Here is a 15,393-nt window from a genome sequence, read left to right as displayed (position 1 = left end):
TAAGGCCAACAGTATATAGAAGGTGAAAGTCAAGTAGAGGGTAGCTGTTAAAAGGACTGCTTCAGGGGGTCAGGCGGTAGCAGTGGGTTAAGCACATGTGGCACAAAGTTCAAGGTCCATCCTAAGGATCCAGTTCAAGCCCGGGCTCCCCACCTGCAGGGGAATCACTTCACAGGAGGTGAATCAGGTCTGCAGGTGTCTTTCTCTCCCCCTCTCTGTCTTCCCCCTCCTCTCTCCATTTCTTTGTTCTAACAATGACAACATCAATAACAACAACAACAATTTAAAAAAGGGGAACAAAAGGGAACAAATAAATAAATTTTTTTTAAGTTTAAAAAAATTTATAGAGCACATGCTTTGCATGTGTGAAATCCTGGATTTGATCCCAGCATCCTACATGAGGGCGTAGTATTCTGGTATCTCTTTCTCTCCCCCTCTCTGTCTTCTCCTCTTCTTTCCATTTCTCTCTGTCCTATCCAATGATGACATCAATAACAACAATAAAACAACAAGGGCAACAAAAGGAAATAATTTTTTTTTAATTATAAATATTAAAAAGAAAGAAAGAAAGAAAAGACTTACGCAGGCTACCTGGTAATTTTCCCATACAGCTATAAAAAAAAAAAATGGGAAGGGGGAATCGGGTGGTAGTGCAGCGGGTTAAGCGCAGGTGGCACAAAGCACAAGGACCGGTGTAAGGATCCCGGTTTGAGCCCCCACCTCCCCACCTACAGGGGAGTCGCTTCACAAGTGGTGAAGCAAGTCTGCAGGTGTCTTTCTCTCCCCCCTCTGTCTTCCTCTCTTCTCTCCATTTCTCTCTGACCTATCCAACAACAATGACATCAATAACAACAATAACTACAATAAAACAAGGGCAACAAAAATGAAATAAATAAACATTAATAAATAAGTAAATGAAATTTTTTTTAAATGGGAAGGGGCAACTAGCATTAATCTTTCAGGAAGCCTTTGAATGCGTGTTAGAAAATCATTTCACGGGAGTCCAGTGGTAGCACAGAGAGTTAAGCGCACATGGCTCCAAGCTCAAGGACCAGCCTAAGAAAATCATTTCACTCCATGGTCTATTAAGGCAAAGGCAAAGATTCTTCTTCTTTTTTTTTTTCTGATTGTATCTTTTTCTTTCTTCTTTTTTTTAAGAAAGGAGACATTAACAAAATCATAGGATGGGGGGTACAACTCCACACAATTCCCGCCACCCAATCTCCATATCCCATCCCCTCCCCAATAGCTTTCCCATTCTCTATCCCTCTGGGAGCATGGACCCAGGGTCGTTGTGGGTTGCAGAAGGTAGAAGGTCTGGCTTCTGTAATTGCTTCCCCGCTGAACATGGGCGTTGACTGGTCGGTCCATACTCCCAGTCTGCCTCTCTCTTTCCCTAGTAGGATGAGTCTCTGGGGAAGCAGAGCTCCAGGACGCTTTGGTGGGGTCTTCAGTCCAGGGAAGCCTGGCGGCATCTTGATGGCATCTGGAACCTGGTGGCTGAAAAGAGAGTTAACATACAAAGCCAAACAAATTGTTGAAGAATCATGGACCCAAAGCTTGGAATAGTGGAGATGAAGTGTTGGGGGGTGCTCACTACAAACTCTAGTGTACTACTGTTTTCAGGTATATATTTACCCTAGTTTATGGATACGTGTAAACATATGGCTCTATCTCCTAGAAAAAGGCAAAGATTCTAAAGGTGGGGGTGGAGGAGACAGAAGAGGGTTGAGAGACATTGGGACTCAGTACACTGTGGTGGAGGAAGAAGTCAGTTGTTGATGGATGTGGTGCAGACACCTATCACAGGGAGATAAGGAAATGTACTCATGTGACGACAACTGTCTTGTAAATCATTATTTCCCCCAGTAATGGGATAAAAAAATGAAATCAGTATATTGGTTTTGGGTCCTTACTCAGCCCAACTGGAGTTAGGTTCTTTTGGATATTCAGGAAGTGTTAACTGTGAATTCTGTCCTTAGGGTTTTGAGATCTAGTTTGTAACTGTCATACTACGTACACAAAAGTTTAAAGAACAATTTACTTCTATTGTATGGAGAAACAGGAAAGATAAACTAGAACTTTGGCTCTCTAAAGGCTGCCTCTTTTCTGGTCTTTCCTGGGAAAAGACAAACAAGGTCAAACAATATGTCTTCCTTGTTTCATTAACAAAAGCAGGAACAAGGTGTGAAGTACAAGATATCGTGATTCCAAAATCCCTAAAGCATAGATCTCATCAATTATCATCTGGAACTCTCATCATTTAAGTTAGGATGTAGTTACTAAATGCTTGCTATGGATGAAGCTCTCTAGAGAGTAGTGAGAATGTAATATTATAGGAAATCACAGAGAATTTTAAATTGACTTGCTAAGATAAGACTGATATAATGTAATTAGAAGTTAGTAAAATTTAGCATTAATTTTATAGTTGTATCAAATTAAGAGCATTTAAGGGGATATTAATAAAGACTTTATGATGGAGTTGGGACTTAGGCTATGTAATGGCTGGATAGTTTAAGACATGCTAGTGGGTGGCTGGGTAGAGAGCAATGAGAGCAAATCTTTTCAGTCACTGTTTATTACATACTGAATACTTGGCATTGTGCTTTGTCCTGGTACTATACCAAATAGGACACAGCTAAGAGTCTAGCAAGTAGAAGCAGAAAGTTGTAATCATGGTCTATATAAATAGAGATGAGGAAAATAAGGCTGACTTGGTTGGAGATTCATTCACTAAAGCAGTCTTATGTTTGATTAAATGGCATTTGTCTAAAATACTTTTCATCAGCCTTCTTCATTATTTTTAAATTTTTTAAAAATATTTATTCCTTTTGTTGCCCTTGTTTTTTATTGTTGTAGTTATTATTGATGTTGTTGTTGGATAGGACAGAGAGAAATGGAAAGAGGAGAGGAAGACAGAGAGGGGAGAGAGAAAGATAGACACCTGTAGCCCTGCTTCACCGCTTGTGAAGAGACTCCCCTACAGGTGGGGAGCTGGGGGCTCGAACTGGGATCCTTACGCCAGTCCCTGCGCTTTGTCCCACATGCACTTAACCCGCTATGCTACCGCCCGACTCCCAGCCTTCTTCATTCTTAAAATCAGATTCTGTAGAGCACTATTATTCAAAAGTAAAAATATTGAAAAGATCTTATCACGAATACGTTTTAGGAGTTCAAGGTAAATGCATTAAAAATGTTGAAGTTTAAAAAAATCTCATAAGTATAATTTATATGAAATCCTTACACGGCTAATTTTACTGGAGGCCATTAGTGGACTGGAATTTTTCTATATGTGCAGAACAAATTGGAAATAGTAGATAATGCTATTTTGAACCTGAAAAATGTTTCACCTTTGGTGTCAAGCATATTTATAAGGACATATATGGGATTATTCTCTCCTATATTTTCCAAGAAAATGCTTTCAAATACTTTGTAAGAATAATTATGGAAGTTGTAGAATTCTATCAAAGAGACTCCTCAGTTGCACTGTATTTATTTTTATAAAAAGAAACTTTGGCTGAACCATTTGTTTTCAGCACACAGAACAGGAAGCAGCTGTTGCTCTTGCTGTTGTGTACTGAGTTCCTGTGAGGATGTAGAGTAATTCTGCTTTTTTACCTTTTACCAAAGAGTTCAGCTGTGTATCTGTGATTAAAGTGTAAAGAATGAAACATTTATGATGCTTGGTGTGCCATTTAATGACAGGAGGGATTATGTGAATTATGTCTCCATGGTAGCTCCTAACAATTACCTAACAACCTATGGAAAAGCCCTGTTGACAGTTTGACTATTTAGTATTAGAGTGTTTCTCTTCAATTAGTAGAGCATGCCTTTTCATAAGAAAGGAAAAATCTCTTCCTAAAATGTGGTAAGAATTCTCTTCTATGTATGTTACGTGCAGTGAAGCTTCATTGTAGTAGCTAATAAAGATAATAATAGGAATAGACTTCTCAGTTGAGTATATGAAATTACCAGGTAGTAGAAATGAACTCAAATAATTTGAGTGTTAGTAAGTTTATATGCCAATGTTAATCAAACTTTTTCATGTGTCTTTTCTTTCAAGAGTAATCTAAGATTCTTTCAGGATGGTTTGGGGGCCAACCTCACTTGTTTTCTAACTTAAGACCTTTACATAAACACTAGCTCCCATTCTGTGTGTTTGCAATAAAAAGTGACATACATGAGTGAGAGAAGACTGTCACAAACTCTGAATGAGCTGTAGAGACTTCAGAATTTTTCCCCAGATCTGAGCGACTCAGTTGAAGTTTACCCATAGTGTTTTGGGTAATGTAGTTGCTTAAATTAAAAGAGAACTTTTATTTATTTATTTTTTGTTGTTTGTTTTATTTCCTGCAGACATCAAAGTAAAGGAGCAGTCTTTAGAAAATCTAATCAAGTAAGTACTTATCCTGAGAATACTGACATCATTTAATCCCTTAAACAAGTTCAGTAAATTCAAATGACATGAGTTCTAAAGATAGCTGAAAGTCAGCTTTCATTAGCAGTTAAATATCAAACACATAATTGGGTAATAAGCAGTGTGATTAGTAGAAGTAACAGTCAGTTCCATACATTCAATACTGAGAAAAGTAATAGGCAACTATTAAGTATTCAGTAAAATATTTGTGTAATTTATACATTAAGAAGTTGAAAGTCAGGGGCCAAATGGTTGCGTACCTGCTTGAGCTCATAAGGACCCAGCTTTGAGCCCCTGGTCCCCATCTGCAGAGGGAAAGCTTTGCAAGTGGTGAACCAGTGATGCAGATGTCTCTCTCCCTCTCTATCACCCCCTTCCCTCTCGATTTCTGGCTGTCTCTATTCAGTAAATAAATAAAGATAATTAAAAAAGAAAAAAGAAGGCCAGGCAGTGGCACACCTGGTAAAGCGCACACAATTACAGTGTGCAAGGACCCAAGTTAAAGCCCCTGGTCCCCACCTGCAGGGTAGGGGGAAGCTTTACGAGTGGTGACGCAGGGCTGCAGGTGTCTCTCTGTTTCTTTCCCTCTCTACCTCCCTCTTCCCATTCAGTTTCTGACTGTCTCTATCCAATAAATAAAGATAGTAAAAATTAAAAAAAAAAAAAAAAAAGAATAAGTTGATAGACGACATGGGTTGAGTCCCAAGTCTGCCTCTGGTTATGGTCTTTAACAAGTCATTTTTATTTTGAGTCTTACTTTTATATATATATATAGTGTGTGTGTGTATAATATATAAATATGTATATATTATATATGATATATGTGTATTTTGGTTAGAGAGCCCATCTCTAATACAGCAACCCACATATTACTGCAATGGAAATAGGACTAATGTAATTAGGAACTGAATATATAATTTTAATTAATTTAAATCTAATATACAAAGCTAGAGAATTGTGCACTTTGTAGACCTGCAATGCACCTTCCCAAGTGCAAGGTCTTATCTGTACTGGAGCCCTGGCATCATGTGGTCTACCATGGACCACACTGGGGGGGACTTTGATGGAGCTGTGTTGTGGTATTTCTCTTTCCTTCTTATTCTCCCTTTTTTCCCCCTCTTATTAGTAAATAAATATCTTTAGAATTTATTTGAAAGTGAATAAAATAGTACATGAACAATTTTTGTAAGCTGCAGTCTTACAAAAAAAGTGTTTTTATTACGATTCAGACAAATGTGGCAGACTTTTGAAACATCCAGAATTATCAACTAAAGTTTTCAGATATTTACTGCTGTGTGCTTCGCTTATAGGAAAAAGTGGACAAAGGGAATACATGGAGGAAGTCTGTCCATAAAAATGGACACTAGGCTAGGGAGCTCACGGGCTAGGACACCTACTATAGCATTTAAATCAAGCTGGAAAATAGAACACATTGCCACTTATTTTGAATCATTTTTGTTAAGCTGTCACTTTAAATTAATGCAACTTTTAACTTAGACATTTACTTCTTTTTTAATTTATTCCCTTTTGTTGCCCGTGTTTTATTGTTGTGGTTATTACTGTTGTTGTTATTATTGTTGTCATTGTTGGATAGGACAGAGAGAAATGGAGAGAGGAGAGGAAGACAAAAAGGGGGAGCGAGGGAGTCGGGCTGTAGCGCAGCGGGTTAAGCGCAGGTGGCGCTAAGCTCAAGGACCGGCGTCAGGATCCTGGCTCCCCACCTGCAGGCAGGTCCCTTCACAGGCGGAGAAGCAAGTCTGCAGGTGTCTGTCTTTCTCTCCCCCTCTCAGTCTTCCCCTCCTCTCTCCATTTCTCTCTGTCCTATCCAACAACGATGACATCAATAATAACTACAACAATAAAACAACAAGGGCAACAAAAGGGAATAAATAAAAAAAAAAAGGGGGGGGGGAAGAGAAAGATAGACACCTGCAGACCTGCTTGACCACTTGTGAAGCGATCCCCTGCAGGTGGGGAGCCGGGGGCTCGAACTGGGATCCTTACACCAGTCCTTGTGCTTTGCATCACCTGCACTTAACCCGCTGCACTACTGCCTGATTCCCTACTTTTTTTTTTTTAAGTTTTTATTTATAAAATGGAAACACTGACAAGACCATAGGATAAGAGGGATAAAACACACACAGTTTTCCCCACCAGAACTCCATATCCCATTCCCTCCCCTGATAGTTTTCCTATTCTTTAACCCTGTGGGCATATGGACCCAGGGTCATTATGGAGTGCAGAAGGTGGAAGGTCTGGCTTCTGTAATTGCTGAACATGGGCATTGACAAGTATATCCATACTCCCAGCCTATCTCTCTCTTTCCCTAATGGGGCAAGGATCCATACTCCCAGCCTGTCTCTCTCTTTCTCTAATGGGGCAGGGATCTGGGGAGGTGGGGCTCCAGGGTGCATTGGTGGGGTCATCTGCCCTGGGAAGTCTGGTTGGCATCATGGTAGCATCTGGAACCTGATGGCTGAAAAAGAGTTAAGATAGAAAGCAGAGCAAATTGTTGACTAATCATGAACCTAAAGGCAAGGAAATTGCAGATGGAGATTTGGGGTCTCCGTTTTGGAAAAAGCTAGTAGGTCTATTTTAGGTATATTCCAAGGGTAGACATTTACATTTAAATTACTGGATAAAAGTTGCCACAGTGCAGTGAGAGGATCAGGTGTTTGAAGTAGAGCAACATAAACATTTTCAAAAACATACATGATCACTGTGTCCATGCTTTCACTTAAGGTGCATTCCAAACAGAATGCAGCCTGTGATATTTTAGTATATTTGCAGGGATTTATTATACCAATAATGTATTATGTAATTTTTAAAATCTTAAATGTTTATTTAATTTTAATGACAGAAAGAGAAACCAGAACACTGCTCAGTTCTGACTTGTGGTGCTGATTGAATCTGAGAACTTGTAGCCTCAGGCATGAAAATATTTTGTAGAGCCATTATGTTGTTTTCCTGACCCTATATTATGTAACTATATTATTCTGAACAATAACAACAAATTTTATACTTACAGAGGAAGGAAGATCTATGAACCTCCTCGGTATATGAGTGTAAACCAAGCAGCCCAACAACTTCTGGAGATTATTCAGAATCAAAGACAACAAGGAGAAGAACCAGGTACTTAAGAAACTAAAAGCACTTTCAGATTCCTCTGCTGTTGTGTTGGGATATGGAAATGTTAATCACACATACAGTGTGTATCATTACCACTGGAGCAAGAATCAGTTTTTGCATTGTACTTTGTTGTGTCATTTTTTTTCAACTTTAACTTGTTTCATTGGCTGAAATTTGTATTAAAAATAGATTTTATTTATTTATTATTGACAATACTGATTTACAAAATTACAAGATAACAGAGGTATAACTCCCCACCATTTCCACCACCAGAGTTCTGGATCCCCAGCCCCTCCATTGTAAGCTACAGCAGCTCTCCCAACACTGCAGATATATATGGGTTGACTATTATTTCTAAACTATCTGTCTATATTTGGCCTTTTTGGGGTGGCAGCCGTGTCCCATCTTCTCTTCCTTTCCGAATCACACATTCATCTATTATTACATCCAAATGCCCCTCCTTTTCTCCTCCTCTCTTTCCAGTTCTTAATGGAGCTGAAATTCAGAGCCCTCTGGTCATCTTCCCCCATCATTTCTCCCTCACTAGGAGTATGGACCAAAATTGTTTTTGGGGTGCAGAAGGTGGGAGCTCTGGCTTCTGTAATTGCTTCTCTGCTGGACATGGACATTGGCAAGTCGATCCATACACCCAGCCTGTTAAAATAGATTTATTTCTCTTAAAATTACCATTCTAGAAATATACATGTTAATATAAAGATATTTCACTAAAGTGTGAAAACTTGATTTTTTTTTTTTTTAGCTCAAATTTCTTTTGAGTTCTGCCCTATATGATGCATTTATTTTGCTTTTTCTCAACACTGAGACTAGGAATAGTTTTCTTCAGGAAAAAGGCAAGAGGATTCCTCTGTATATTCCTAGTATCAGGACATAGCATGTAGCATAAAACAAGTTGTTAATCAATTTTTAATTAATTAATTGTCTTTTTTATTAATATTTTTATATTTATTCCCTTTTGTTGCCCTTTTTGTTTTATTATTGTGGTTCTTATTGTTGTTATTGATGTCGTCATTGTTGGATAGGACAGAGAGAAATGGAGAGAGGAGGAGAAGACAGAGGGGGAGAGAAAGACACCTGCAGACCTGCTTCACTACCTGTGAAGTGACTCCCCTGCAGGTAGGGAGTCGGAGGCTCGAACCGGGATCCTTACACCGGTCCTTGCACTTTGCACAACGTGCGCTTAACCCCACTGTGCTACCACCTGCCCCCCCTTTTAAATTTTTTTTTTTTTTTTTTTTTTAACCAGAGCACTGTTCAGCTCTGGCTTATGGTGGTGCGGGGGACTGAACCTGGGACTTTGAAGCCTCAGGCATGAGAGTCTGTTTGTATAACCATTATGCTATCTACTCTCTGCCTAAAATTTTTTTTTATTCCCTTTTGTTGCCCTTGTTTTATTGTAGTTATTATTGTTGTTCTTGATGTCATCATTGTTGGATAGGACAGAGAGAAATGGAGAGAGGAAGGGAAGACAGAGAGGGGGAGAGAAAGACACCTGCAGACCTGCTTCACTATCTGTGAAGCGACTCTTTTTATTAGTGATTTAACATTTTGGTGATTAGCATTAATAAAATTATTAGATTCAGGAGTTGGTTTTTTTTTTTAATTAATTAATTTATTTATTTTCCCTTTTGTCCTCGTTTTTCATTGTTGTTGTAGTTATTATTGTTGTCATCATTGTTGGATAGGACAGAGAGAAATGGAGCGAGGAGGGGAAGACTGAGAGGGGGAGAGAAAGACAGACACCTGCAGACCTGCTTCACCACCTATGAAGCGATTCCCCTGCAGTGGGGAGCTGGGGGCTCGAACCAGGATCCTTATGCCGGTCCTTGTGCTTTGCGTCATGTGCGCTTAAGCCGCTGCGCTACCGCCCGACTCCCTCAGGAGTATTTTTAATCACTATATTGGGGGAAATAAAGATTTACAGAACAGTTGTTGACACATTGGTATAGTCTGGGGCTATAGCTTGGTGGCAGAGCATTTGGTTGCACATGGGTACAGTCTCTTACCTTCCTGTCACCTTCCCGTAGTTGTGTTCACACTACTCCCACCACCAGCCCACATACCTCTTCATAGGGTGCACTGGATACCTCACACCCTACCAGCTCCCTCTAGTTAAGTTCAGGATTATCTTCATACCCACACCTGGAAGGCTGGGGTTTTTTTGGTATATAGTTCCAGGTCGTCACACACGTGTGATATCACCACAGAGTGGCCACCTCTGGCTAACTTTGTCATTCATTTTTTTTATAAGGGGGAGTGGGGGGGGGAAGGTATAGACAGAATAGAAAGATACCACAGCACTATTCCACCATTGTGGAGCTCCTTTAGTACTATTCATGGTGCCAGGGTTGAAACCCAGGGTGAGTCCCTACTGAGTGGTTCTTAAACCTGTCACTGTATTGTTGTGACCAGAGGCTGACCGCCTTTATACACCTAGCACTTGATAGAAAACATACATAAAAAGATTCTTGAGTGATTGTTGTTTATTCTCTTTAGTAGAGGATTAAAATAATGAATTAATCTGCAAGGATCTCCTTTATTCACAACTTACAGCACAGTTTCTTGCCTGCCTGTCTGTTGTTATATGAATTATTTGTCCCATTTTGGTGATTATTTCGGATAACTTTCCCAATTAAATAACAAAATCATAAGTTAGCTCTATAACTGTTACATCAGAGAAACACTAAAATTCAGTAGTTTTTGGTAATTTTGAATTTAAAAAGCATAAGTACTATCAGAATCTCCATTTTTATTATTATATTTTTTGTTTTTACTGGGATTTCACTACTCCAGGCCAACTTATTCAGGTAGCAAAGAGAGACAGTGAGAGAGGGGAAAAATGAGACACCACGCCATAGAAGCTTTGTGGACTCAAACTTGAGTTGTGTGCATGACAAAGCAGGTACCTTTCTAGGTGAGCTATTTTAAAGGTCTAGCTCTGTGGTCTACTAAGTACTTTCAATGCTACTAATTTACCCCTTAATACTACCACATAAGAGAGATGATGTGACATTTAATGTTTTTGGTTTGTTTGTTCTGTTTTTTAACTGACGTTTGCCAAATGCTGATTAGGTAACTAGGTAGATATACAAAATTGCTATTTATCTCATTGTCTCATTTGTTCTTCAGTTTATTTTGGTTGGTATGACTATATCTTAGGCATTTTTAAAATATATATATATAAGCCTGTTATACTTACTGTAGCTAAGGTGAGTAATAAGAAATAACTAAGGTGAGGTAAGTCATTGGTCCATAATGAATAACTAAGGAGATTTAAAGTATTTGGGATTTTTTTTTAATTTCTTTATTTGGGGATTAATGGTTTACAGTCAATAGTAAAATACAGTAGTTTGTACATGTGTAACATTTCTCAGTTTTCCACATAACAATTCAGCCCCCACTTGGTCCTCCTCTGCCACCATTTCTTCTTTTTTTTTTTTTTTTTAACATTTTATTTATTTGTTGGATAGACACAAAGAGAAATCAAGAGTGAAGGGGGAGTTAGAATGGGAGAGAGAAAAAGAGATACCTGCAGTACTGCTTCAACACTTATGAAACTTTCCCCTTGCAGGTAAGGACCAGAGACTTGAGCCCGGGTCTTTGCACAAAGTAACATGGGTGCACTGCCATCAGGCCCCTTTTTGACATGTCTTTATTTTCAGAGTTACAACAACTTTTTGCTTTTGGAGGGCTTGGAAGTTCTTTAAATGTGCTTTTTATACTGATGTTAGTCTGAATATTGGATAAGATAATTCATATGATGAACTGAATGACAATTTTCTTCTCCTTTTTTTTTTTTCTTAATAGCAGTTACCGAGGAGACACTCTGTGTTGGCTTAGCCAGGGTTGGAGCTGAGGATCAGAAAATTGCAGCGGGCACTTTGCAGCAGATGTGTACAGTGGATCTGGGAGGACCATTACATTCCTTGATTATCACAGGAGGCAGCATACATCCTTTGGAGATGGAGATGCTAAGTCTGTTTTCCATAAAAGAAAGTAGCGCAGAATCCCAGAACATTGATGGACTCTGAGGAGAGACAACTTTTGCTGTTGGATGTTCATCTCAGCCATATATGCACAAACATATTTGTATAACAAACAATAGATATTTTGGTTTACCTAATCAGTATAAAATAAGTGAGCAAGAAGAAAGATGTTAGCTCAACAATGCTTGGTTTCCTGTAGCAATGAGATTTTTTTTCCTGATGACATCATCAATTGTGGCTGCTATTTTGCCTTTTTTTTTTTTTTTGCCTCCAAGGTTATCGCTGGTCTCTGTGCCTGCACTATGAAACTCCTCACAGCCATTTTTTCTTCTTTTTCTCTGGATAGGATAGAGAAATTGAGAGAGAAGAGAGATAGAGAAGGTGAGATAGATAGACTCCTGCAGACCTGCTTTACGTCTTGTGAAGTGACTCCCCTGCAGACAGGAAGCCGGGGGCTTGAACTAGGATCCTTGCATGGGTATTTGCAATTTGTACTATGTGCGCTTAACCCAGTGCGCCACTGCCCAACCCCCCTACTTTGCTAGTTTTTCAGTATGCGAACATGTGGAACAGATCTAGCTGAAAACTTGTAAACTGACATCCATATTCAAAGTCATCTGGAAGCAGTCTTTACTTATGAAACCAGTTTATAGTAGAACATTCTTATTTCTTAAAAAGACAGGAACCATCTTCTGGACTACAAGATGAATAGTCTCGGTAGCAGTTAAAACTAGTACATATAAGCACACATGGAAAGAATAAGTCCTCAGCTGGCAGTCTTTACTTAAAGTTCAGCTGAGCACATCCCATAAAATGACATCCTTCTGAATTGCCTTGTCTTGTTTCGCTGACATCCTAATTATGTGGTTTATGTTCTTCTGTATTTGGGAGGTTATGTAATTGTCAAATTAAAATTGTTCAGCCAGCCGTGTACAGTTACTGTTTGATTTTAAATAGCACCTTACACATTCAAGGCAATAAGCAGAAAAACTTGCTGATTACAAAATAAAATTTGTACAATTTTTAAATTTGAAGACCAACACCAAGATCTTTTATATCATTTAACTTAGTTAATATACCGTGTGTGCAGTTAGTCACATTCTTATCAGTTGTAAATAACAGTCCGCTTATATTTCATCACTGTAGGGTTTTATAGTCAGTTCACTACAAACGTGATTGTCATATGATAGTTCTACCTAATGGGATATTTATACAACTTTATCTGCTTATCTGACCTCTTTTCTCAGTGTGATGCAGTTGAACAAATACTTTCCTACTTCGTAGAAGCATCAGTTATCAAGAAATATTTGACCTGTTTTTATCTCATTTGGAATAAATACTTTTAAAATAATAATAAAAACCTGTTATTTATTTATTTTTGGTTGTTTTTTTACCAGAGCACTTCTGAGCTCTGGCTTATGGTGGTGTAGGTGATGGAACCTGGGACTTGGGAGCCTCAGGTATTAGAGTCTCTTTGCATAACCATTATGCTGTCTACCCTGCCCACCTTTTATTTATTTTGTGTTATAACTTTTCAAACATCTCTGCTTGTTTCATAATGAGTAGAATACAAATAAAAGATCTTGGGGGAAAAAAAAAAGATCTTGGAGGAGATATGGCGATTTTATTTTGTCTGTCATGTTATACAAAAATATGCATTTGTAAAGAAGGAACAAAATTAGGAAGGTAACAGAAATAATTTAAGTTTGAATTATTTTCCATGATATAAAGATAAAAATTAAACCAGTATATACGTCTGACTTCAATGTATATTTTGTTCACTGGCCGAAACCTGCCATAAAATTAAGGTGTTCCGTACAGTTATTGACTCTTAACGAAGCCTTTCAGGTCTTCAAGAAAAGAAATGTGCTCCCAGTGCTCCAAGGTGAGTTCTCCCAGCTCATCAGCGAAAGTGTTGTCCACCCCTCAGTCCGCAAGGAAATCCATTAGGATCATACAAAGCCCAGTCCCGGGAATCTGTGCTGAGTGTATGATCTGTGTCCTTCTATTCAGACTTGCCAGCAGACTGAAACCTCACACTGCTGACAGAGAAAATGTCACTCTCTTCTTCCTCCTCTTGTCCAACCTCATCTGGATAGTGACAGTCTAGCACAAGGGCCTTCTTGCCATCATCCTTTATAATTTCAACCACAAAATTGGGAGTTGATGTCAATTCAGACTCCTGTTCTTCAACCTTCTGCCCTTGGGAGGGCTCTTCCTCCCCATCAAATGTTAATGGAATGCTATTGATAATGTTGAAAGTGGCAGTGATCTTTTCTCCAGCAACTTTTCACACCAATTTAGCCTCTGTCCCATTCACTTCCAGTTCCCAACCTCCAGACATCTTGGGGAAGGACCTAAGCTTCTGTATCTTCTTTTTCTCCTTAATTTCATCATTGAGGAATTCAACAAAAGCGTCCCCTCTAGGTGTCTACTCGCTATTTACCAAAGAAAAAAGAAGTGCAGGCCCGGGGCAGGCATGCCCTGCCTGGCCTGTGCCTGCCATCATGCCCCAAGCCTGGCCCTCACCTTCTGTGTGCAGTGCACTGCAGGTGCAGGGCCCCCGAGCGGAATAAATACTTTTCTATGTATGAGACACTTTATTTTTAATCTGTAGATCATAAATGGAGAATGGCCAGGAGTCGGGCAGTAGCGCAGCAGGTTAAATGAAGTGGCACAAAGAGAACTAGATAAAAGCAAACTGAGAACTGTATACTACTACTTTTCCCCGTCAGGATGTTCTCCACTGTCTGACTGGGGCTGCTAATACTCAAAAGAAAATTGGTGGGGTCAGGCGATAGCGCAGCGGGTTAGGGTTGCAAAGTGCAAGGACTGGCGTAAGGATCCTGGTTCGAGCCCCGGCTCCCCACCTGCAGGGAAGTCACTTCACAGGCGGTAAAGCAGGTCTGCAGGTATCTTATCTTTCCCCTCTCTGTCCTCCCATCTCTCTCGATTTCTCTCCTATCCAACAATGATGACAATAGTAACTACTACAACAATAAAAAAAAAAAAAGGGCAACAGCTTTCTGGTCCTTTTTCTAGCCATGACATCATGTCCCCAGACAACTAGGATCCACCTATATATCAGATGTCAGACTCAGGAAAAAAGAAAAGCAAACTAGTTTAGTTATGGGCTCTTTGGAATATAACTAAAATAGGACAACTATCTACAAAATGGAGACCCCCTCCCAACTATTCATCTGAACTATTCCAGCCTTTAGGTTCATGATTAGTCAATAGTTTGTTTGGCTCTATATGTTAACTCTTTTTCAGCCACCAGGTTCCAGATGCTACCATGATGCCAACCGAACTTCCCTGGACAGACAACACCACCAATGTGTCCTAGAACCCTGCTTCCCCAGAGCTCTGCCCCACTAGGGAAAGAGAGGCAGGCTGGGAGTATGGATCCATCTGCCAACACCCATGTTTAGCAGGGAAGCAATTACAGAAGCCAGACCTTCCACCTTCTGTATCCCACAATGGCCCTGGGTCCATGCTCCCAGAAGGTTAAAGAGTAGGAAAGCTATCAGGGGAGGGGGTGGGATACAGAGATCTGGTAGTGGGAATTATGTGGAGTTGTACCCCTCTTATCCTAGGTTTTCTGTCAGTGTTTCCTTTTTATAGATAAAAATTTAAAAGGGGGGGGGCAACAAAAAAGGGAAAAAAAGAAAACTGGACCCACACTGGCTTGCAGTACTAGAGGAGTCAGACACCACTAGAAAAACTAACTAAACTGAAGGCAGAAATCCACCAGAAGGTGGCATAGAGTGAGGACCTTCCAGTCTGCAACATCACTGATTCTTTTGCTGATTCCTGAATTGTGTACTCACAAGGAAGAACCAT

The 15,393-nt window shown here is 39.5% G+C and overlaps 1 protein-coding gene and 1 pseudogene across 1 annotated transcript in view; one reads left to right on the top strand and one right to left on the bottom strand.

Moving 5' to 3' along the window:
* DPH5 (diphthamide biosynthesis 5) overlaps positions 1-12,584 on the top strand; it is a 51,911-nt gene extending 39,327 nt beyond the window's left edge. The window contains exons 5-7 of the mRNA XM_007528594.3: positions 4,357-4,396; positions 7,446-7,549; positions 11,372-12,584. Of these exons, the coding sequence (XP_007528656.1) occupies positions 4,357-4,396; positions 7,446-7,549; positions 11,372-11,595 (368 nt within the window). The 3' untranslated portion in view covers positions 11,596-12,584. The remainder of the gene's footprint in view (positions 1-4,356; positions 4,397-7,445; positions 7,550-11,371) is intronic.
* A 563-nt stretch (positions 12,585-13,147) lies between these two features.
* On the bottom strand, positions 13,148-15,393 carry LOC103118385 (complement component 1 Q subcomponent-binding protein, mitochondrial-like; annotated as a pseudogene).

The sequence above is a fragment of the Erinaceus europaeus genome, chromosome 11, assembly GCF_950295315.1.
Source record: "Erinaceus europaeus chromosome 11, mEriEur2.1, whole genome shotgun sequence".
Classification (NCBI taxonomy): Eukaryota; Metazoa; Chordata; class Mammalia; order Eulipotyphla; family Erinaceidae; genus Erinaceus; species Erinaceus europaeus.
The sequence above is the reverse complement of the archived record's forward strand: the minus strand, read 5'-3'. Positions and strand labels throughout refer to the sequence as shown.